Source organism: Salmo salar, chromosome 05, assembly GCF_965601325.2.
Source record: "Salmo salar chromosome 05, fSalSal1, whole genome shotgun sequence".
Classification (NCBI taxonomy): domain Eukaryota; kingdom Metazoa; phylum Chordata; class Actinopteri; order Salmoniformes; family Salmonidae; genus Salmo; species Salmo salar.
Genome location: NC_138295.1, coordinates 12,465,001 through 12,479,918, shown reverse-complemented (window position 1 = coordinate 12,479,918; position 14,918 = coordinate 12,465,001). Strand labels below are relative to the sequence as shown.

The following is a 14,918-nucleotide window of genomic DNA, read 5'->3' as shown; positions in this document are numbered from 1 at the left end:
TAAAAGCAGAATAACCTTGAGTCATCATGCCTCCTGCAGTTCTCCCTGGCCTACGTATCGACTGCACTTTATAGTCTATTCAGCCAGCTAGCTACCAATTGTACTTGCAACACCGGCGCATACATATTAAATGGATGTATTGAGGAAATGTAATAAGCTTCTCTTTGATCACAGCACAATGTATCCAGGCAGAGTTCCTAAAGCTGAGTTTTGTCCCAATTCAGGCTGCCCCGGTTCAAATAAGGTATTGCTCCTCCATTGCACTCTGGAAGCTCCAGCCTGGTCCCTTCTTAACTGCTTTTAGATGGAATGTACTTCTATCTGCACATTCCACAGTTACATACTTCCAACACCATTCAATTATAGCCCTGATCCTCTACTCTGGGGTTTAGTAGATGTACTGTACCATGTTGATGTGCGATTTTGACCTTTTACGTTTTTTTGTCTCTTACTGCTATAAGAGGCACTCAGGTTTTACAGTTTCTCTCTTTCTCTCCCACACTCTCTTTCTTTCACTCCATCTCTCTCTCTTTCCCTCCCTCCCTCCCTCCCTCCCTCCCTCCCTCCCTCCCTCCCCTCCCTCCCTCCCTCCCTCCCTCCCTCCCCCCTCTCCCTCTCTCTATCCCTCACTCTCTCTTTCACTCCATCTCGTTCTCCCTCCCTCCCTCCCTCCCTCCCTCCCCTCCCTCCCTCCCTCCCTCCCTCCCTCCCTCCCCTCCCTCCCTCTCTCTTTTTCTCTCCCTCCCTCTCTCTTTCTTTCACTCTCTCTCTCTTTTTCTCCCTCTCTTTCTCTCTCCCGCTCTCTCTCTATCTCTCCCTTTCTGCCCACCCTCTCTGTCTCTCTCTCACAGACAATGCTAAAGGACGACACTTTGCTACTCATACCAAATGTGCTGAAGGTGTTCCTGGAGAATGGTCAGATCAAGTCCTTTACGTTTGACAGCCGCACCACTGTCAGGGTACGTATACAGTGCATGATCCAATTTGTAAGCATTACCAACAGAGTGAATGTGAAAATGGATTCAAAATGGTCGCCCTCTGCTGGTGATTTGCAGGATGTTCAATGACACAAGTAATAGGAGGGTTTTGATTGGTTACATTGCTTACTATACCAATATATCTGTATAAAATGATCTCTGCTACTCTAAAACTACCAGAGATCCCAGTCTGGAACGTTGATATGCCCGAAGAGTATATTATGTTCAACAATAGATTGTAAAATACTACTCATATTACAGAGTAAGCGGTAAAGCTTCATATAGCACCAAATGTTGCTTTGCATCTTAAAGGAGGCTTGGGTAATCCCAAAATGCCACAAATGTTCCAACTTTAATTATTTATTTCTCAATTATGCTTTAAGATACAACTGTCAAATATTTGTCTTTGATCTTTTAAAAAATATATATTTTCATGCCCATTTAAACTGCACATGAAATGCAAACATATTGACTACCCACTGGGCAAAAACTGATTGAATCAACATTGTTTCCACGTCATTAAAAAAAATTAAGTAATGTGATGCTGGGGAATCAACATAGAAAACTGATTGGATATTGAAAATGTCATCAACGTAAGGGAATCCAACTTTTAACCTAAATCCAATGACAGGGGTAATTATTTGGTTGAGTTCATGTTGAATTCACGTTAGTTGACAACTAAACCAAATGTAAATCAAAACTAGACTTTGAACTGACGTCTGTGCCCAGTGGGTGTAACCATCACTTCCCCCAAACAAATACAAATATCTAATGACGTCAATGATGGTAAGACTCTCTCCATAGTATATGAAGAACAGGCCTAGTTCTGAGAAGCCCACTCCCTTCAATTCACAGTATTTTATAATGTCTGTGGCTACGTGTCAAATGGCACCCTATTCCCTATGTAGTGCACTACTTTTGACCCAAGCGCTAGCCAAAAGTAGTGCACTAAAAAGGGAATAGGGTGCCATTTGGTACACACAATGTACTATTGTAATGACATCCAGCTGTCAGTCAGGAGACACTATCAGGCTCTCACTGTCAGGCTCTCACTGTCAGGCTCTCACTGTCAGGCTCTCACTGTCAGGCTCTCACTGTCAGGCTCTCACTGTCAGGCTCTCACTGTCAGGCTCTCACTGTCAGACTCTCACTGTCAGGCTCTCACTGTCAGGAGACACTGTCAGGCTCTCACTGTCAGGACTCTCACTGTCAGGCTCTCACTGTCAGGCTCTCACTGTCAGGCTCTCACTGTCAGGCTCTCACTGTCAGGCTCTCACTGTCAGGCTCTCACTGTCAGGCTCTCACTGTCAGACTCTCACTGTCAGGCTCTCACTGTCAGGAGACACTGTCAGGCTCTCACTGTCAGGAGACACTGTCAGGCTCTCACTGTCAGGCTCTCACTGTCAGGCTCTCACTGTCAGGCTCTCACTGTCAGACTCTCACTGTCAGGCTCTCACTGTCAGGCTCTCACTGTCAGACTCTCACTGTCAGGCTCTCACTGTCAGGCTCTCACTGTCAGGCTCTCACTGTCAGGCTCTCACTGTCAGGCTCTCACTGTCAGGCTCTCACTGTCAGGACTCTCACTGTCAGGCTCTCACTGTCAGGCTCTCACTGTCAGGCTCTCACTGTCAGGCTCTCACTGTCAGGCTCTCACTGTCAGGCTCTCACTGTCAGACTCTCACTGTCAGGCTCTCACTGTCAGGAGACACTGTCAGGCTCTCACTGTCAGACTCTCACTGTCAGGCTCTCACTGTCAGGCTCTCACTGTCAGGACTCTCACTGTCAGGCTCTCACTGTCAGGCTCTCACTGTCAGACTCTCACTGTCAGGCTCTCACTGTCAGGAGACACTGTCAGACTCTCACTGTCAGGCTCTCACTGTCAGGCTCTCACTGTCAGGCTCTCACTGTCAGACTCTCACTGTCAGGCTCTCACTGTCAGGCTCTCACTGTCAGGCTCTCACTGTCAGGCTCTCACTGTCAGGCTCTCACTGTCAGACTCTCACTGTCAGGCTCTCACTGTCAGACTCTCACTGTCAGGCTCTCACTGTCAGACTCTCACTGTCAGGCTCTCACTGTCAGGCTCTCACTGTCAGACTCTCACTGTCAGGCTCTCACTGTCAGGCTCTCACTGTCAGACTCTCACTGTCAGGCTCTCACTGTCAGGCTCTCACTGTCAGACTCTCACTGTCAGGCTCTCACTGTCAGGCTCTCACTGTCAGGCTCTCACTGTCAGGCTCTCACTGTCAGACTCTCACTGTCAGGCTCTCACTGTCAGGCTCTCACTGTCAGGCTCTCACTGTCAGGCTCTCACTGTCAGACTCTCACTGTCAGGCTCTCACTGTCAGGCTCTCACTGTCAGACTCTCACTGTCAGGCTCTCACTGTCAGGCTCTCACTGTCAGACTCTCACTGTCAGGACTCTCACTGTCAGGAGACACTGTCAGGCTCTCACTGTCAGGAGACACTGTCAGGCTCTCACTGTCAGGCTCTCACTGTCAGACTCTCACTGTCAGGCTCTCACTGTCAGGAGACACTGTCAGGCTCTCACTGTCAGGAGACACTGTCAGGCTCTCACTGTCAGGACTCTCACTGTCAGGCTCTCACTGTCAGGCTCTCACTGTCAGGCTCTCACTGTCAGACTCTCACTGTCAGGACTCTCACTGTCAGGCTCTCACTGTCAGGCTCTCACTGTCAGACTCTCACTGTCAGGCTCTCACTGTCAGGCTCTCACTGTCAGACTCTCACTGTCAGGAGACACTGTCAGGCTCTCACTGTCAGGCTCTCACTGTCAGGCTCTCACTGTCAGACTCTCACTGTCAGGCTCTCACTGTCAGGCTCTCACTGTCAGACTCTCACTGTCAGGCTCTCACTGTCAGGCTCTCACTGTCAGGCTCTCACTGTCAGGCTCTCACTGTCAGGAGACACTGTCAGACTCTCACTGTCAGGCTCTCACTGTCAGGCTCTCACTGTCAGGCTCTCACTGTCAGGAGACACTGTCAGGCTCTCACTGTCAGGCTCTCACTGTCAGGCTCTCACTGTCAGACTCTCACTGTCAGGCTCTCACTGTCAGGCTCTCACTGTCAGGCTCTCACTGTCAGGCTCTCACTGTCAGGCTCTCACTGTCAGGCTCTCACTGTCAGACTCTCACTGTCAGGCTCTCACTGTCAGGAGACACTGTCAGGCTCTCACTGTCAGGAGACACTGTCAGGCTCTCACTGTCAGGCTCTCACTGTCAGGCTCTCACTGTCAGGCTCTCACTGTCAGGAGACTCTCACTGTCAGACTCTCACTGTCAGGCTCTCACTGTCAGACTCTCACTGTCAGGCTCTCACTGTCAGGCTCTCACTGTCAGGCTCTCACTGTCAGACTCTCACTGTCAGGCTCTCACTGTCAGACTCTCACTGTCAGGCTCTCACTGTCAGGCTCTCACTGTCAGGCTCTCACTGTCAGACTCTCACTGTCAGGCTCTCACTGTCAGGCTCTCACTGTCAGACTCTCACTGTCAGGCTCTCACTGTCAGGCTCTCACTGTCAGGCTCTCACTGTCAGACTCTCACTGTCAGGAGACACTGTCAGGCTCTCACTGTCAGGAGACACTGTCAGGCTCTCACTGTCAGGCTCTCACTGTCAGGCTCTCACTGTCAGGCTCTCACTGTCAGGCTCTCACTGTCAGGAGACACTGTCAGGCTCTCACTGTCAGGAGACACTGTCAGGCTCTCACTGTCAGGCTCTCACTGTCAGGCTCTCACTGTCAGGCTCTCACTGTCAGGCTCTCACTGTCAGGCTCTCACTGTCAGGCTCTCACTGTCAGGCTCTCACTGTCAGGCTCTCACTGTCAGGACTCTCACTGTCAGACTCTCACTGTCAGGAGACACTGTCAGGCTCTCACTGTCAGGACTCTCACTGTCAGGCTCTCACTGTCAGGCTCTCACTGTCAGACTCTCACTGTCAGGAGACACTGTCAGGCTCTCACTGTCAGGCTCTCACTGTCAGGCTCTCACTGTCAGGCTCTCACTGTCAGACTCTCACTGTCAGGCTCTCACTGTCAGGCTCTCACTGTCAGGCTCTCACTGTCAGGCTCTCACTGTCAGGCTCTCACTGTCAGGCTCTCACTGTCAGGAGACACTGTCAGGCTCTCACTGTCAGGCTCTCACTGTCAGACTCTCACTGTCAGGCTCTCACTGTCAGGAGACACTGTCAGGCTCTCACTGTCAGACTCTCACTGTCAGGCACTGTCAGCTCTCACTGTCAGGACTCTCACTGTCAGACTCTCACTGTCAGGATCTCACTGTCAGGCTCTCACTGTCAGACTCTCACTGTCAGGCTCTCACTGTCAGGCTCTCACTGTCAGACTCTCACTGTCAGGAGACACTGTCAGACTCTCACTGTCAGGAGACACTGTCAGGCTCTCACTGTCAGACTCTCACTGTCAGGCTCTCACTGTCAGACTCTCACTGTCAGACTCTTACTGTCAGGCTCTCACTGTCAGGCTCTCACTGTCAGACTCTCACTGTCAGGCTCTCACTGTCAGGAGACACTGTCAGACTCTCACTGTCAGGAGACACTGTCAGGCTCTCACTGTCAGGCTCTCACTGTCAGACTCTCACTGTCAGGAGACACTGTCAGACTCTCAGTGTCAGGCTCTCACTGTCAGGCTCTCACTGTCAGGCTCTCACTGTCAGGAGACACTGTCAGGCTCTCACTGTCAGGCTCTCACTGTCAGGCTCTCACTGTCAGACTCTCACTGTCAGGCTCTCACTGTCAGACTCTCACTGTCAGGCTCTCACTGTCAGGCTCTCACTGTCAGGCTCTCACTGTCAGACTCTCACTGTCAGACTCTCACTGTCAGGAGACACTGTCAGGCTCTCACTGTCAGGAGACACTGTCAGGCTCTCACTGTCAGACTCTCACTGTCAGACTCTCACTGTCAGGCTCTCACTGTCAGGAGACACTGTAAGGCTCTCACTGTCAGGAGACACTGTCAGACTCTCACTGTCAGGCTCTCACTGTCAGACTCTCACTGTCAGGCTCTCACTGTCAGGAGACACTGTCAGGCTCTCACTGTCAGGAGACACTGTCAGACTCTCACTGTCAGGCTCTCACTGTCAGACTCTCACTGTCAGGCTCTCACTGTCAGGAGACACTGTCAGGCTCTCACTGTCAGACTCTCACTGTCAGGACTCTCACTGTCAGACTCTCACTGTCAGGCTCTCACTGTCAGGCTCTCACTGTCAGACTCTCACTGTCAGGCTCTCACTGTCAGGCTCTCACTGTCAGACTCTCACTGTCAGACTCTCACTGTCAGGAGACACTGTCAGGCTCTCACTGTCAGGAGACACTGTCAGGCTCTCACTGTCAGGCTCTCACTGTCAGGCTCTCACTGTCAGACTCTCACTGTCAGGCTCTCACTGTCAGACTCTCACTGTCAGGAGACACTGTCAGGCTCTCACTGTCAGACTCTCACTGTCAGGCTCTCACTGTCAGGCTCTCACTGTCAGACTCTCACTGTCAGGCTCTCACTGTCAGGCTCTCACTGTCAGACTCTCACTGTCAGGCTCTCACTGTCAGGCTCTCACTGTCAGACTCTCACTGTCAGGCTCTCACTGTCAGGCAGGCTCTCACTGTCAGGAGACACTGTCAGACTCTCACTGTCAGGAGACACTGTCAGGCTCTCACTGTCAGACTCTCACTGTCAGGCTCTCACTGTCAGACTCTCACTGTCAGACTCTTACTGTCAGGCTCTCACTGTCAGGCTCTCACTGTCAGACTCTCACTGTCAGGCTCTCACTGTCAGGAGACACTGTCAGACTCTCACTGTCAGGAGACACTGTCAGGCTCTCACTGTCAGGCTCTCACTGTCAGACTCTCACTGTCAGGAGACACTGTCAGACTCTCAGTGTCAGGCTCTCACTGTCAGGCTCTCACTGTCAGGCTCTCACTGTCAGGAGACACTGTCAGGCTCTCACTGTCAGGCTCTCACTGTCAGGCTCTCACTGTCAGACTCTCACTGTCAGGCTCTCACTGTCAGACTCTCACTGTCAGGCTCTCACTGTCAGGAGACACTGTCAGGCTCTCACTGTCAGGCTCTCACTGTCAGGCTCTCACTGTCAGACTCTCACTGTCAGGCTCTCACTGTCAGGCTCTCACTGTCAGACTCTCACTGTCAGGCTCTCACTGTCAGACTCTCACTGTCAGGCTCTCACTGTCAGGCTCTCACTGTCAGACTCTCACTGTCAGGCTCTCACTGTCAGACTCTCACTGTCAGACTCTTACTGTCAGGCTCTCACTGTCAGGCTCTCACTGTCAGACTCTCACTGTCAGGCTCTCACTGTCAGGAGACACTGTCAGACTCTCACTGTCAGGAGACACTGTCAGGCTCTCACTGTCAGGCTCTCACTGTCAGACTCTCACTGTCAGGAGACACTGTCAGACTCTCAGTGTCAGGCTCTCACTGTCAGGCTCTCACTGTCAGGCTCTCACTGTCAGGCTCTCACTGTCAGGCTCTCACTGTCAGGCTCTCACTGTCAGACTCTCACTGTCAGGCTCTCACTGTCAGACTCTCACTGTCAGGCTCTCACTGTCAGGCTCTCACTGTCAGGCTCTCACTGTCAGACTCTCACTGTCAGGAGACACTGTCAGGCTCTCACTGTCAGGAGACACTGTCAGGCTCTCACTGTCAGACTCTCACTTTCAGACTCTCACTGTCAGGCTCTCACTGTCAAGAGACACTGTCAGGCTCTCACTGTCAGGAGACACTGTCAGACTCTCACTGTCAGGCTCTCACTGTCAGACTCTCACTGTCAGGCTCTCACTGTCAGGAGACACTGTCAGGCTCTCACTGTCAGACTCTCACTATCAGGCTCTCACTGTCAGACTCTCACTGTCAGACTCTCACTGTCAGGCTCTCACTGTCAGGCTCTCACTGTCAGACTCACACTGTCAGACTCTCACTGTCAGGCTCTCACTGTCAGACTCTCACTATCAGGCTCTCACTGTCAGGCTCCAACTATCAGGCTCTCACTGTCAGACTCTCACTGTCAGGAGACACTGTCAGGCTCTCACTGTCAGGCTCTCACTGTCAGGCTCTCACTGTCAGACTCTCACTGTCAGGCTCTCACTGTCAGGCTCTCACTGTCAGACTCTCACTGTCAGGCTCTCACTGTCAGGACTCTCACTGTCAGGAGACACTGTCAGACTCTCACTGTCAGGAGACACTGTCAGGCTCTCACTGTCAGACTCTCACTGTCAGGCTCTCACTGTCAGACTCTCACTGTCAGACTCTTACTGTCAGGCTCTCACTGTCAGGCTCTCACTGTCAGACTCTCACTGTCAGGCTCTCACTGTCAGGAGACACTGTCAGACTCTCACTGTCAGGAGACACTGTCAGGCTCTCACTGTCAGGCTCTCACTGTCAGACTCTCACTGTCAGGAGACACTGTCAGACTCTCAGCTGTCAGGCTCTCACTGTCAGGCTCTCACTGTCAGGCTCTCACTGTCAGGAGACACTGTCAGGCTCTCACTGTCAGGCTCTCACTGTCAGGCTCTCACTGTCAGGCTCTCACTGTCAGGCTCTCACTGTCAGACTCTCACTGTCAGGCTCTCACTGTCAGGCTCTCACTGTCAGGCTCTCACTGTCAGACTCTCACTGTCAGGCTCTCACTGTCAGGAGACACTGTCAGGCTCTCACTGTCAGGAGCTCTCACTGTCAGACTCTCACTGTCAGGCTCTCACTGTCAGACTCTCACTGTCAGGCTCTCACTGTCAGGAGACACTGTCAGACTCTCACTGTCAGGCTCTCACTGTCAGACTCTCACTGTCAGGCTCTCACTGTCAGGAGACACTGTCAGGCTCTCACTGTCAGGCTCTCACTGTCAGGCTCTCACTGTCAGGCTCTCACTGTCAGGCTCTCACTGTCAGGAGACACTGTCAGGCTCTCACTGTCAGGCTCTCACTGTCAGGAGACACTGTCAGGCTCTCACTGTCAGGCTCTCACTGTCAGGCTCTCACTGTCAGACTCTCACTGTCAGGCTCTCACTGTCAGGCTCTCACTGTCAGGCTCTCACTGTCAGGACTCTCACTGTCAGACTCTCACTGTCAGGAGACACTGTCAGGCTCTCACTGTCAGGAGACACTGTCAGGCTCTCACTGTCAGACTCTCACTTTCAGACTCTCACTGTCAGGCTCTCACTGTCAGGAGACACTGTAAGGCTCTCACTGTCAGGAGACACTGTCAGACTCTCACTGTCAGGCTCTCACTGTCAGACTCTCACTGTCAGGCTCTCAATGTCAGGAGACACTGTCAGGCTCTCACTGTCAGACTCTCACTATCAGGCTCTCACTGTCAGACTCTCACTGTCAGACTCTCACTGTCAGGCTCTCACTGTCAGGCTCTCACTGTCAGACTCACACTGTCAGACTCTCACTGTCAGGCTCTCACTGTCAGACTCTCACTGTCAGACTCTCACTGTCAGGCTCTCACTATCAGGCTCTCACTGTCAGGCTCTCACTCTCAGGCTCTCACTGTCAGGAGACACTGTCAGGCTCTCACTGTCAGACTCTCACTGTCAGACTCTCACTGTCAGGCTCTCACTGTCAGGCTCTCACTGTCAGGCTCTCACTGTCAGACTCTCACTGTCAGGCTCTCACTGTCAGGCTCTCACTGTCAGTCTCTCACTGTCAGGAGACACTGTCAGGCTCTCACTGTCAGGAGACACTGTCAGACTCTCACTGTCAGGCTCTCACTGTCAGACTCTCACTGTCAGGCTCTCACTGTCAGGCTCTCACTGTCAGACTCTCACTGTCAGACTCTCACTGTCAGGCTCTCACTGTCAGACTCTCACTGTCAGGAGACACTGTCAGGCTCTCACTGTCAGACTCTCACTGTCAGACTCTCACTGTCAGACTCTCACTGTCAGGAGACACTGTCAGGCAGTGTCAGACTCTCACTGTCAGGAGACACTGTCAGACTCTCACTGTCAGGAGACACTGTCAGGCTCTCACTGTCAGACTCTCACTGTCAGGCTCTCACTGTCAGGCTCTCACTGTCAGACTCTCACTGTCAGGCTCTCACTGTCAGACTCTCACTGTCAGGCTCTCACTGTCAGGAGACACTGTCAGGCTCTCACTGTCAGACTCTCACTGTCAGGCTCTCACTGTCAGACTCTCACTGTCAGACTCTCACTGTCAGGCTCTCACTGTCAGGCTCTCACTGTCAGGCTCTCACTGTCAGGCTCTCACTGTCAGACTCTCACTGTCAGGAGACACTGTCAGGCTCTCACTGTCAGGAGACACTGTCAGGCTCTCACTGTCAGACTCTCACTGTCAGGCTCTCACTGTCAGGCTCTCACTGTCAGGCTCTCACTGTCAGGCTCTCACTGTCAGGCTCTCACTGTCAGACTCTCACTGTCAGGCTCTCACTGTCAGGCTCTCACTGTCAGGCTCTCACTGTCAGACTCTCACTGTCAGGCTCTCACTGTCAGGCTCTCACTGTCAGGCTCTCACTGTCAGACTCTCACTGTCAGGCTCTCACTGTCAGGCTCTCACTGTCAGACTCTCACTGTCAGACTCTCACTGTCAGGCTCTCACTGTCAGGCTCTCACTGTCAGGCTCTCACTGTCAGGAGACACTGTCAGGCTCTCACTGTCAGGCTCTCACTGTCAGGCTCTCACTGTCAGGCTCTCACTGTCAGGCTCTCACTGTCAGGCTCTCACTGTCAGGCTCTCACTGTCAGGCTCTCACTGTCAGACTCTCACTGTCAGGCTCTCACTGTCAGACTCTCACTGTCAGGAGACACTGTCAGGCTCTCACTGTCAGGCTCCACTGTCAGACTCTCACTGTCAGGCTCTCACTGTCAGGCTCTCACTGTCAGACTCTCACTGTCAGGAGACACTGTCAGGCTCTCACTGTCAGGAGACACTGTCAGGCTCTCACTGTCAGACTCTCACTGTCAGGCTCTCACTGTCAGGCTCTCACTGTCAGGACTCTCACTGTCAGGCTCTCACTGTCAGGCTCTCACTGTCAGACTCTCACTGTCAGGACTCTCACTGTCAGGCTCTCACTGTCAGGCTCTCACTGTCAGACTCTCACTGTCAGGAGACACTGTCAGGCTCTCACTGTCAGGCTCTCACTGTCAGACTCTCACTGTCAGGCTCTCACTGTCAGGCTCTCACTGTCAGGCTCTCACTGTCAGGCTCTCACTGTCAGGCTCTCACTGTCAGACTCTCACTGTCAGGCTCTCACTGTCAGGCTCTCACTGTCAGGCTCTCACTGTCAGGCTCTCACTGTCAGACTCTCACTGTCAGGCTCTCACTGTCAGGCTCTCACTGTCAGGAGACACTGTCAGGCTCTCACTGTCAGGCTCTCACTGTCAGGCTCTCACTGTCAGACTCTCACTGTCAGGCTCTCACTGTCAGGCTCTCACTGTCAGGCTCTCACTGTCAGACTCTCACTGTCAGGCTCTCACTGTCAGGCTCTCACTGTCAGGCTCTCACTGTCAGGCTCTCACTGTCAGGCTCTCACTGTCAGGACTCTCACTGTCAGGAGACACTGTCAGGCTCTCACTGTCAGGAGACACTGTCAGGCTCTCACTGTCAGACTCTCACTGTCAGACTCTCACTGTCAGGCTCTCACTGTCAGGAGACACTGTCAGGCTTTCACTGTCAGACTCTCACTATCAGGAGACACTGTCAGGCTGTCACTGTCAGGCTCTGAGATGACTTTGATATCTCTTACCATTAAGGCACAATATTAGATTTCAGAAATGTATTTTCCAGTTCATTGAGGGAGAGCGTGATGGAGAAATGGATAGTGAGAGAGGAGAGAGAAAGGGAGAGACTTAAAGGGAGAAATGGATGGAGAGAGAGAAAGGACATAGAAAGGGAGGGAGGGAGAGACATAAAGGGGAAATGGATATATATATATACTGCTCAAAAAAATAAAGGGAACACTTAAACAACACATCCTAGATCTGAATGAAATAAATCATCTTATTAAATACTTTGTTCTTTACATAGTTGAATGTGCTGACAACAAAATCACACAGAAATAATGAATGGAAATCCAATTTATCAACCCATGGAGGTCTGGATTTGTAGTCACACTCAAAATTAAAGTGGAAAACCACACTACAGGCTGATCTAACTTTGATGTAATGTCCTTAAAACAAGTCAAAATGAGGCTCAGTAGTGTGTGGGGCCTCCACGTGCCTGTATGACCTCCCTACAACGCCTGGGCATGCTCCTGATGAGGTGGCGGATGGTCTCCTGAGGGATCTCCTCCCCGACCTGGACTAAAGCATCCGCCAACTCCTGGACAGTCTGTGGTGCAACGTGGCGTTGGTGGATGGAGCGAGACATGATGTCCCAGATGTGCTCAATTGGATTCAGGTCTGGGGAACGGGCGGGCCAGTCCATAGCATCAATGCCTTCCTCTTGCAGGAACTGCTGACACACTCCAGCCACATGAGGTCTAGCATTGTCTTGCATTAGGAGGAACCCAGGGCCAACCGCACCAGCATATGGTCTCACAAGGGGTCTGAGGATCTCATCTCGGTACCTAATAGCAGTCAGGCTACCTCTGGCGAGCACATGGAGGGCTGTGCGGCCCCCCAAAGAAATGCCACCCCACACCATGACTGACCCACCGCCAAACCGGTCATGCTGGAGGATGTTGCAGGCAGCAGAACGTTCTCCACGGCGTCTCCAGACTCTGTCACGTCTGTGTGAACCTGCTTTCATCTGTGAAGAGCACAGGGCGCCAGTGGCGAATTTGCCAATCTTGGTGTTCTCTGGCAAATGCCAAACGTCCTGCACGGTGTTGGTCTGTAAGCACAACCCCCACCTGTGGACGTCGGGCCCTCATACCACCCTCATGGAGTCTGTTTCTGACCGTTTGAGCAGACACATGCACATTTGTGGCCTGCTGGAGATCATTTTGCAGGGCTCTGGCAGTGCTCCTCCTTGCACAAAGGCGGAGGTAGCGGTCCTGCTGCTGGGTTGTTGCCCTCCTACGGCCTCCTCCACGTCTCCTGATGTACTGGCCTGTCTCCTGGTAGCGCCTCCATGCTCTGGACACTACGCTGACAGACACAGCAAACCTTCTTGCCACAGCTCGCATTGATGTGCCATCCTGGATGAGCTGCACTACCTGAGCCACTTGTGTGGGTTGTAGACTCCGTCTCATGCTACCACTAGAGTGAAAGCACCGCCAGCATTCAAAAGTGACCAAAACATCAGCCAGGAAGCATTGGAACTGAGAAGTGGTCTGTGGTCCCCACCTGGAGAACCACTCCTTTATTGGGGGTGTCTTGCTAATTTCCTATAATTTCCACCTGTTGTCTATTCCATTTGCACAACAGCATGTGAAATTTATTGTCAATCAGTGTTGCTTCCTAAGTGGACAGTTTGATTTCACAGAAGTGTGATTGACTTGGAGTTACATTGTGTTGTTTAAGTGTTCCCTTTATTTTTTTGAGCAGTGTATATATATATATATATATATATATATATATATATAGAGAGAGAGAGAGAGAGAGAGAGAGAGAGAGAGAGAGAGAGAGAGAGAGAGAGAGAGAGAGAGAGAGAGAGAGAGAGAGAGAGAGAGAGAGAGGAGAGAGAGAGAGAGAGAGAGAGAGAGATGGAGGGAGCGATAGAGGAAGAGGGAGGGAGGGAGGGAGGGAGGGAGGGAGGGAGGGAGGGAGGGAGGGAGGGAGGGAGGGAGGGAGGGAGGGAGGGAGGGAGGGAGGGAGGGAGGGAGAGACAAAGGGGAAATGGATATATATATATATATAGAGAGAGAGAGAGAGAGAGAGAGAGAGAGAGAGAGAGAGAAATGGATGGAGGGAGGGAGGGAGGGAGGGAGGGAGGGAGGGAGGGAGGGAGGGAGGGAGGGAGGGAGGGAGGGAGGGAGGGAGGGAGGGAGGGAGGGAGGGACATAAAGGGGAAATGGATATATATATATATATAGAGATAGAGAGAGTGAGAGAGAGAGAGAGAGAGGAGAGAGAGAGAGAGAGAGAGAGAGAGAGAGAGAGAGAGAGAGAGAGAGAGAAATGGATGGAGGGAGGGAATGATAGAGGAAGAGGGAGGGAGGGGAGGGAGGGAGGGAGGGAGGGAGGGAGGGAGGGAGGGGAGGGACATAAAATAGAGAGAGAGAGAGAAATGGATAGAGAGAGAATGTGAGGGAGCGAGAAAGAGAGAGGGAAAAGAACTCTACTGTGGTCTAATTGAATGGAATCACATTCAAATGTAAAATGCAAATCAATCAATTGCACTCCAGGACGCCACACCAGATCTCTTTAGTGAATAACGTGTACATTTCCATTCAATTGTACGATTTACGTCGTATAGTGACAAAGATTTTCCACCTGACTAAAATGACTATTTATTTCCCCATCCACTTTGTGTTGCATCAGATTGTTGTCATTGTGATCCTTGGTCAATATTGCCCATACAGCTTATCCTTGACTTGTTTTAGCAGACAGTCCGTTTGTATCCACACCACTGTGATTCAAGGTGAATGCATCTCCATCTCTGTTACTAGGACATTCATCCACCATCAACCCTTCCATTTAGGAGACTACAGTACTCAAACTACCTGTTACAATAGGTCGCTGGCTGCACATACACACACACACACACACACAACACACACACACACACACACACACACACAGATGCTCTTAGAACGTTGTTCATAGACTAACAACACTCATGACATTGCTCATGAATCCACAAGGAGCAGAGCAAAGAATACACAGTGGCTGAGTCCCAAACGGCCCCCTATTTCCTAAAGTATATAGTCCCAAATGCCCCCCTATAACCTAAAGTATATAGTCCCAAATACCCCCCATTAACCTAAAGTATATAGTCCCAAAAATAACCATATTACCTAAAGTATATAGTCCTAAATATAACCCTATTACCTAAAGTATATAGTCCTAAATAG

At 51.5% G+C, this 14,918-nt stretch overlaps 1 protein-coding gene across 1 annotated transcript in view; it reads left to right on the top strand.

The window, feature by feature from the left end:
- Positions 1-854: 854 nt before the first annotated feature.
- Positions 855-14,918, top strand: part of LOC106604321 (FERM and PDZ domain-containing protein 3) — a 34,895-nt gene continuing 20,831 nt past the window's right edge. The window contains exon 1 of the mRNA XM_082974986.1: positions 855-959. Within this exon, the coding sequence (XP_082831112.1) occupies positions 855-959 (105 nt within the window). The remainder of the gene's footprint in view (positions 960-14,918) is intronic.